The sequence below is a fragment of the Saprolegnia parasitica genome (assembly GCF_000151545.1).
Source record: "Saprolegnia parasitica CBS 223.65 unplaced genomic scaffold supercont2.46, whole genome shotgun sequence".
NCBI lineage: Eukaryota > Oomycota > Saprolegniomycetes > Saprolegniales > Saprolegniaceae > Saprolegnia > Saprolegnia parasitica.
The window spans coordinates 268,587-277,252 of record NW_012156440.1 but is presented as its reverse complement, the minus strand read 5'-3'; the positions used below and the strand labels follow the sequence as shown (position 1 = coordinate 277,252).

At 57.8% G+C, this 8,666-nt stretch overlaps 5 protein-coding genes across 5 annotated transcripts; 1 reads left to right on the top strand and 4 right to left on the bottom strand.

The window, feature by feature from the left end:
• Positions 1-215: 215 nt before the first annotated feature.
• SPRG_09510 (hypothetical protein) lies at positions 216-1,051 on the bottom strand (the record flags this gene model as incomplete). The annotated part of the gene is made up of 5 exons (XM_012348705.1): positions 216-313; positions 363-451; positions 509-568; positions 619-687; positions 729-1,051. 5 exons carry the CDS (start codon positions 1,049-1,051, stop codon positions 216-218), a joined length of 639 nt encoding a protein of 212 aa, XP_012204095.1.
• A 679-nt stretch (positions 1,052-1,730) lies between these two features.
• Positions 1,731-3,313, top strand: SPRG_09509 (hypothetical protein; the record flags this gene model as incomplete). The annotated part of the gene is made up of 1 exon (XM_012348704.1): positions 1,731-3,313. One exon carries the CDS (start codon positions 1,731-1,733, stop codon positions 3,120-3,122), a length of 1,392 nt encoding a protein of 463 aa, XP_012204094.1. The 3' UTR covers positions 3,123-3,313.
• Positions 3,314-3,401: 88 nt separating this feature from the next.
• Positions 3,402-5,364, bottom strand: SPRG_09508 (hypothetical protein; the record flags this gene model as incomplete). Its single annotated transcript, XM_012348703.1, has 10 exons — positions 5,332-5,364; positions 5,204-5,281; positions 5,074-5,162; positions 4,904-5,021; positions 4,714-4,863; positions 4,577-4,665; positions 4,289-4,526; positions 4,095-4,233; positions 3,915-4,043; positions 3,402-3,862 (listed from the first exon to the last, which is right to left on the bottom strand). Exons 1-10 carry the CDS (start codon positions 5,350-5,352, stop codon positions 3,402-3,404), a joined length of 1,512 nt encoding a protein of 503 aa, XP_012204093.1. The 5' UTR covers positions 5,353-5,364.
• A 32-nt stretch (positions 5,365-5,396) lies between these two features.
• SPRG_09507 (hypothetical protein) lies at positions 5,397-7,212 on the bottom strand (the record flags this gene model as incomplete). Its single annotated transcript, XM_012348702.1, has 2 exons — positions 5,397-6,394; positions 6,447-7,212. The coding sequence occupies 2 exons, from the start codon at positions 7,210-7,212 to the stop codon at positions 5,397-5,399; spliced, it is 1,764 nt and encodes a 587-aa protein (XP_012204092.1).
• Positions 7,213-7,964: 752 nt separating this feature from the next.
• SPRG_09506 (hypothetical protein) lies at positions 7,965-8,661 on the bottom strand. Its single transcript, XM_012348701.1, has one exon. The coding sequence runs from the start codon at positions 8,575-8,577 to the stop codon at positions 8,017-8,019; it is 561 nt and encodes a 186-aa protein (XP_012204091.1). The 5' UTR covers positions 8,578-8,661; the 3' UTR covers positions 7,965-8,016.
• Positions 8,662-8,666: the final 5 nt, after the last annotated feature.

Here is an 8,666-nt window from a genome sequence, read left to right as displayed (position 1 = left end):
AATGATGGAAGTACTGGATTCTTGCAGGATACTTGAATGCATGCGAACCAACGACCGAAGTGGCACCAGTAGAGTCCCAAGGTTGCTTTCCCACCAGAGCACGCTCATGCCAACCCAGTAGGTCATGACTCGGTCCATTGCTATCTCTAGTCTTCTAGCGTCTACAGTTTTGTAGCCTTTTGATGAATAGATCGATATGTGGAGGATTAGGGTTGCTAATGGCCGGCGCAGCACCACTTGACGCGCTCGCGCTCGGGCGTCGTCTTGTCCGAGACGCTGAGCCACTTGCACTGGCAGGCGTACGCAATGCATCCTACGCACAAGTATTCGCTACCTCTGGCTTCAGCGGCGTCTCTCGGTACCGGACGAGGGCTCCATCTTCGCCCGGAGCTTGGCTTCGTTGGGCACATTTTCGCGAAAAAACATGTAGTCGGCGGACGCGTGCCATCGCCTAATTCAGCGATGATGCTATCGTCAGTGATTCAACAGACATTTTGGCAGTAGGTACGTGTTGGCGAACTGAACGACGGTAAAGTCGCAGTCGTTGCAGCGCAGGTTGGAGCACGCACTACCAGAAGGGAGGGCTGAGATCCGAATGTGGCAAAGCACTGGCCGTACGCCGCGTTGACCGCGCTCACGTGCTGGCCGTGCTTGAGTGCTGTGCCAGCCAGCGCCACGTTCGTGCATCTACGCCGTGCGTTGAGTTTAAGACACGCGGCGTCAGCTACTTTTTCGAGCTGCCAGCTTGGAACTCTCTCGGCGCCGCCTTCTTCGCGTACGTCGCGACCTCGGGCTCGGCGACGAGGTCGAGCAGATCATCGAGGTCCGATTGCATGCGGCTCTTGGACGACGACGACGGTGCTGGCTTGGAAGCACTCGGCATTGACGACGACGAGGCCGAGTACGTCGACGACGTTGAGTAGGCCGACGAGACCGAGTACGTCGACGATGGCTTGGAGGATGTATACGACGACGATGTTGCCGGCTTCACGGGCGCGCTCGTACCGCGCACGGCCGACTCGACTTCGTTCAACAAGTCTTCAAAGTCCATCGCTAATTGCCAACTGCCACGCGAGCCGCAGCTAATTATAGCGATGTCCCAACCCCCGACATACGGTGAATTTCCGGTAGCACCAGGTCGCCTTGCCGCCAAGAACACTCGCCGTAGTGTTGCCGTTAAAGGAATAGATCAATTCGAGTGTCGCGGGATGCCCTGTTGAAACACGGGATCGGCAGCATGGACTTTCAATCACATAGTTAAGTGTTGGACTCGACGGTGTACCAGCCTTCACTGGAGACGTCGGAGATGCTCTCTAGCTCGTGCTTGGATCAAGTGCACACTGGACGGTTGTGCAAGCGAGCTTCACGACTTTGAGTACTAGAGCTGTATATATGATCCCAGCACCAATTCTTGTTTATCTTCAGTTGCTCTATTCGCAGCGTCCGATGGAGCATGCAGCGCAAATCGAAAGTGCCAGCGAGTTCGCTGGTCATTTCTTCACCATCTTTCTTGGGGCAAACGTGTACTGGGTTCTAGTGCACTTGGGGCTCTTCCATCATCCACGGTAGTAGCCTGATGGCACACCATCGCCACCAGTTTGGATATACGACCAGCACTCTCTCTCATATGACGTGGCAGAACAAGGTACACGCCTTTAGCAACCATCATTCACAGGAACTTTCCATATTTTGTGGAGCGGAGGCACGGCAGCATTCCAGATTTCGAGACGATGGACGCACTTGCCTGCTTGGTGGACGAGAACGTGCTGACGCTCCGCGTCAAGAGCTTGGAGGTCGACTGCGCATCATCGGCGTCGACGGATGGAACGTCGGGCCCGTCCACGCCAGTGTCCGTGCCCGACACGGCTGTCTGCGACGTGTGTATGGACGACGTCGCCTGCACGAACCTCGTCGATCGTCTCTGTCGCGACGACTGCCCGGCGCGCCTGTGTCCTACGTGCATCGCGGCCTTCCTGGACGTCCGAGCGCGCGACGCGATCTTTGGCGTCCTGACCAAGCTGCCGTGTCCCGTGTGCGTCACGCCCATGAGCACCGTCCGCTTCCAGCTGCAACTTGACCCGCTCTTCGACGATGCGAGTCCTTCTGCGCCGAACGAGACACTGATCGAATCCGATGGTGAGGCTCGCGGAAGCGACACAGTCGCTAGCTGGACCGCCGCGAAGCAAGCAGCCAAGGCGAGCATCCTGGAGAGCCTTGCCATGTACGACCGAAAGGTCGCAGGTGCCTGCAAGATGAAGTGTCCGTCGTGCCACTCGGATCGCAGCCAGTTGCCGACGCCGTCGTCGGATCCGTTGGTGCTGCCAGCAGCGCTCGAGCTGCACCTCCCAGCACTCCTCGACGTCCATCGTCGTTTCTGCCAGCACGAAGCCTCGGTCACGGAACTTGTCGCGCTTGTGGACGCCACCTTTAGCGGCGAGGACGCCACCGATGTCAAGCAGAAACTGTTGCAGATCACGGCGGACAAGGAGCGTCAGGGTGCGCTCTTTCTCCGCCTCGTGCAGCAAAACCCGTTCATTCAGACGCTCTGCTGCTCGGTCGACGTGTGCTTTGCGTGCCAAACTGCGGGTCACCACCATGGCAGTGAGTGCGTCGCGGGCGCTCTTGGCCGTGTTCACGACATTGTCGCGTGTCCGAGCTGCGCGCTTCCGCTTGTCAAGGGCGACGGCTGCGACTCGGTCAACTGCTTTTGCGGCGCAGCGTTTAACTGGCCCAAGGCCGTGCTGGATGCCAAGATGCGCCAACTCACGACGCGCCACAAAGCTTCGATTTCAGCGCTCGTGGTGGCCGTCCGTCGATACCAGACGCGAGCCCGTTTCCGCAAGCGCGTGCTTGTCGATCTTAAATTCCGAGTGCAAGAAAGTCGGGTGGCCTGGATCGATGCGGCACTGATGGCCAACCCCATCGCGCGCCAAGTGCTTCGGTCTGCACTGGTCCGCCGACTGCAAGCGGTGCGCTGGAAAGTGCTGCACGTGACGGAGCTCACGGACGCTGCTATTGCGATGGCATCGCGCATTTTTTGGCGGCTTTTTTGGGTCGAGCATCCCGAGGAGCAGCATGCACTGGCCGACGAGACCCAAGTGTTTTCGTGCATGGATCTCTGAGCCAAAGACAATAATGTCCATGTCGATCAACGTATTGCACATCAACACAAGTCACAGTCTCCAATTGCTCAAGTGCGGACAAGGAGCTTGACCGTCGGCTAGTACACAGGGCTGTGTGACCACTGCTATTGTATGATCCAGATCAACCTTGATCCAGATGTAAGACTCCACGTCTGGTCCATCCTTCCGGAAACAACCAAAGGTTCATTTCAGAACTTGGTTGGTGTATGCAAGTACAAGGTCTCGAGGCTTTGACACTTTTCAATCAGCGGCAGCGTTCTACGCCGCATCCTGAGCTGGAACACGGACCGAGAGATCATACCGTCCGTGGTACTGGCGCTGCTTGGTCATGGTTGGAAACAAAAAATGTTTTCTGTGCTGGGCAGTCTTGGGCGGCAACGGGAGCTCGCTGCTGTGGATGGCTGGCGCGGCGGGGTGCATCAAGGCGTACCCATGCGACGCCAACGACTTGGTTCGAAACGTCGAGTGCATGCTGTGCATGGCCACGAGCATATCGCGTGTCGGCTCAATGGGCTCGACCGCCGCCATGTTGCTACAAAGCAAAGCCGTGCCGATGACGAGCTTCGAGTTCACGTACACGTGCTTGAACTCAGCCAGCATCGCCGAGCGCGGCGTTGCGTCGAGTGCGCTCGGCGTCTCGCTCCTGTTGTTGTTGCCGCTGCTCTTGGCCGCACTTGGTAGTCGCTTTGCCTCGTCTTCGAACGGCGGCAAGTAGGGCACTAGCACCCGACGTCACTCCTCGTCCCTCGTACAAGTGCATCGATGCGGTACGGGTGTGATGGCTCAAGAACGTATGGAGCTCGTTGAAGCTTGGTGACTCGGTCGTCCATTTGTCACCGAGGAGGAATCCCATGCGTTCGAGGACAAAAGCGAGCGTCTGGTGGGCGACGACCACAAGCCCTACGCACGCCAACACGCCATGAACGAAGCGTTTGAACGACACGATCGCACGGCGCTTCAAGTCGTCCGAGGTTTTGAGCACGTCGTAGAGCTCTTGCAAGTTGAAGTAGACCACGTCGACGTCCGAGAGGCAAGTCACGGTGACGGGTTCGGGCAAGTCAAAGAGGCAGGCAATATCTCCAATGTACGACTACATCATGACAAACAGAGTACATTTGGGGCAACGAGCAAGCCAAGTACGGAACCTGCGGGCCCAGTAGCGCGACGTCGACGCCGTTGGCATTGGCGAGCGCAAACGACCGGTCGCTCGGTCCTTCAAGCGCCGACGGGACCTTGTACGAAGCCTTGCACGCGCCCGACGTGATAAAGTACAGGTACGACTTGGCGTCGCCCTGATGGACAATGTGGCAGCCTGCGTCGTACGTGTGGAGTCGGGCAAAGGGCGATAGAGCGTCCAAGCCGTAGCGTGCGAGGCCGTGGTTTCTAGTTGCAAGAAAGATATGACTGACGCGCTGCACATGGTCCGAATTTACTTTGTCACGTTGGCAACTTTTTCCACGGCGCCGTTAATGGTGAAGTTGGCCGTCACGATCAAGTAGTCGGCGGGCCCCACCAGCACGACCTGCACGTAGCTCGTAAGCTGGCAATATGCATACGCCCAGTCGACCACCTTTTGATAAGGGCAGAGACGCATTTCTGCCGACGCGGCGGCCCACCCCGCGGGGTTGGCGTCCGAGTACGTGGTGTTTGTGATTTTGAGATTGCCAAAGACAAACCCATCGTTGTTGATGGCGGGTTTGAACTGCTGCGACTCGAGCAGCTACAGCACATGAGGCTCTACCACATGATATCCGCAGTACAAAGCACTCGGCGCGGCCGCGCAAAACGACGTTGGCTTCGTTGTTGGCGCGGGTGAGGATCGTGACGCGCTGCCCTTTCTCGATTGTCTTTAATTGGACTTCTTGGGCCAGCGCGAGCCTACGCGCCGCCGAGAATACACGCGATGACTCGAGGAAGACGAGGCTGGTACTTTTCCGTGTGCGTCAGGAGCTGCCACCACCCCAAGCGGTGAATCGATGTCTCTTGCTGGAGGTACTTGACGACAAACTCCATTTGTTGCTACGGCACCATCACCACCGGTGCATATCGCGTAGGTGTACGTTAGAGAGGTCTTGGCCGCGCATGAGCATCTTCCGCAGCGCAAAGCGTGCTTGGAGCGACTGTGCGCACACCTGGATCTACTCGCAGACGATGACTCGGAGCGAGACGAGGATGAGGACGGGCGCACCGAGGCCTTGGCATTCCGCATCGCCAACGATACTAATCTAATTTGTTCTAGATGCGGTTGGCCCATTACAAGAAAACAAGAATCCGCCGGTAGATCGGGTGCACGTAGTGCTCGTAGAAAGCCGTGTCGACAATGTACACGTGCTGCAGCGCAACCACAGACATGGCTGGCGCGCTGCCACGTACTACGCCTTCGATCGCCTCAAGCGTTGCACTTGGGGATACGACATTGGGTGCTGGAAACGAGCGCACATCGCCGCCAGACACTGCGTGGCGCTCGCCCACCGTCCGTGGGCAGTTGTCGTTTTCGGATGCCACCTCCTCGAGGGCCTCCTTGGTCCACGCCGGCACTGTCACAACCAATCGCGCGGCGCGCTTCTTGTACGTAGCGACCGAGAGCAGGTCGCTGGGCCCAAAGATGCTCGTCAATGGCGCCACCGTGTCAAAGTCGTCTTGGTTGTACCCGTCGCCGACAACGAAAAGCTTCTTGCCTCGAGAGATGGCCTCGCGCTTGAACGCGTCAAAGACCGCAAGGATCTCTTGGTGCAAGTAGTCGGTTTGCTTGGTGACGTGGCAGAAGCCGAAGCAGACGATGGCGTCGGGAGAGGAGGGTTCACCGGGAAGCGCGCGCGAGAGGAAGACGTAGTAGTCGCGGTTGACCGCAAGATAGGCGCAAAAGAGGACGAGGAGCACCGACTTGCCGACGCCTGGTGAACCCACGAGCACTGCACTGCGCATGCTCGCTGCGTCTGGCAGGCGCCAGGGGCTGTGGAGCTTGATGGTGTCATTTTGAACAGCGTGCAGGGCGGCGGCCTCGACTTTTGTCAAAGCCTTCGTGGGCAATAAGTTGGCCAGCAAGATATCCCACACCATGCGCATCTCCTTGCGCACGTAGACGACCGAGGGGCAATCGCCAAACCCATCAAAGAGGCGGCGGAGAGTGCTCGTGTCGAAAGTGGCGCCAGCTTGGATTGCACCAAGGTCAGGGACGTCGACATTGGCCAAATCGGTGCTATCGTAGAGTGGTACGAAAGGGGCCATCGATGACAGCTTGATCGGCATGTCTAAATGCAACGTGAGTTTTGCGGGGACTATTCTGGATGATGCTCTTCTTACCTCTGAAGTTGAATGTGAGTCGTGTCAGATATATGTTGTGCGACTGGCATTGGGTGTAGTGCGTGTGCACTTGGTCGAGTACGCCGTCAACTGTCAGCTCATCAATGGTGTCGTCGGAGAACACGCAAGGAAGAAGCGTGTCGCCCGAGGGCGGAGTCGTTGGGGCGCAAGGCAACACCAGCTGCGAGAAGTCGAGCGGCGCATGGCGGTCTCGAGTCACAAAGTCGAGTGCAATCAACTCTGTCGCTGTCTTGACATCGGCCACGTAGTGCGACGAGACCGGAAGGTCGTCGAACGGACGCAGCGCGTAGCCCGCCATTGTCAGCACGCACAAGGTAGCATCATCGACCGGGACGTAGCAATTGCCGCGACACGTCTTGGCCAAAAGGTTGTAGCCATTCAAAGTCGACCAGACGCAGTCGACAACGAGACCGTAGGCCCACTTGCCCACGTGGGCAAAGCAAACGTACCACCCAAGGTACGTCCCGACGCCCGACTCGGCCTGCTTCTGGCTCGTGGCAAACGGCCGGTACTCCGCGGCAATTCGATCCTCCGTTGGATGGTGGGTATGCGCATCGTGTGGTGTTTGGCGTGCGCACTCGCGAGTGCGGCCCGAGAGCACGGGCGTCACGAGCCACACTGGTTTGAAGGCATAATCTGGCAGGAAACCCAGAGGCGAGCACTTGACGTAGACATGGCGCAAATTGCTGTACTCGGGCATCAGCGCGTAAAAGGGCGCGTCGGCAGTGAGGCTCTTGTACGTCATGGTGTCGAACCAAATGTGGTACTTCGTCAACGGGATTTCTGGCACGGCGATTGATGTTTCGAGACTTTATGGAACGCCCCGTCGGTGTGCGCAGAAAGGGGTGGCTCGTTGGTACTAACAACGTCGTGGTCTTGGTTCGCGGAAAGCTAAAGAGACGCATGCATCGTCCTTTGTTTCAATGGCTCGAGTCCTACCATACTGTTTTCGATCATACATCCAATTCAGCGATGGATGGTATCGAGTTGCTGAGAGGCGAAAAACCATGCCTGTAGGCTCATGACCACAAATATAATACGCTTACCTGGCAAGTCTTCTCCCGCCGCCTCGGTAACCGCTTGCGAACACCGCCGCGCTTGATGCGGGTAGGGGTTACTGTCGCGCACAAAATGACATACTATCGCGCGCCTCCAAAAACGGTATACTACCGCCTTCGAGGGCTTCGTGCACCAGCTCGCGTCGGAACGCCAGCTCAAGCTCCGCGTTTCGGACTACAACTCTTTCATATGTTTCCAGTTGTCGGCCACTCCATCCATCGACGACTTGTTTGACGACTAGTTGGTAGTTGGGGTGTCTGCCCCACGAGTACATTGCCGACTCGGACCAATGTGAGGACGTCGATGCGGTGCTGAGCTTTTGACCCAAACGTACAATTAAAGTGATAGTTCACTGTTGTGTCACGGCTATGAGTCGCAAGTCTGCAGTGCCATTGCTGCACCGCCGTGTTGATCCCGTTGTAACCAAAAGACAAGGGTACACAATTGAAACATGAGGACATGTGTTGATTACATTTTTGGCGCAGTCTAGTTAGTACTCCTCGCCGAGCTCCTCTTCCTCGCCTTCGCCCTCGGCGGTCTCGGCCGACACTTCTTCGTAGTCCTTCTCGAGCGCGGCCAAATCTTCGCGCGCCTCCGAGAACTCGCCTTCTTCCATGCCCTCACCGACGTACCAGTGGGCGAACGCACGCTTGGCGTACATCAAGTCGAACTTGTGATCGATGCGCGAGAAGACCTCGGCGATGGCCGACGTGTTGGAGATCATGCACACGGCGCGCTGGACACGCGCGAGATCGCCACCCGGCACGACCGTCGGCGGCTGGTAGTTGATGCCGCACTTGAAGCCCGTCGGGCACCAGTCGACAAACTGGATCGTGCGCTTCGTCTTGATCGTCGCCACGGCCGCGTTCACGTCCTTGGGCACCACGTCGCCGCGGTACATGAGACACGCCGCCATGTACTTGCCGTGGCGCGGGTCACACTTGGCCATCATCGACGCCGGCTCGAACGCCGAGTTGGTGATCTCGGCCACCGAGAGCTGCTCGTGGTACGCCTTCTCGGCCGAGATGACCGGTGCATACGACGACAACATAAAGTGGATGCGCGGGTACGGCACGAGGTTGGTCTGGAACTCGGTCACATCGACGTTGAGAGCACCGTCGAAGCGCAGCGACGCCGTAA

Bases quoted from the DNA above. Each gene is read 5' to 3' on its own strand.
- SPRG_09506 (XM_012348701.1), bottom strand. From the start codon at position 8,577: ATGTTGTCGTCGTATGCACCGGTCATCTCGGCCGAGAAGGCGTACCAC.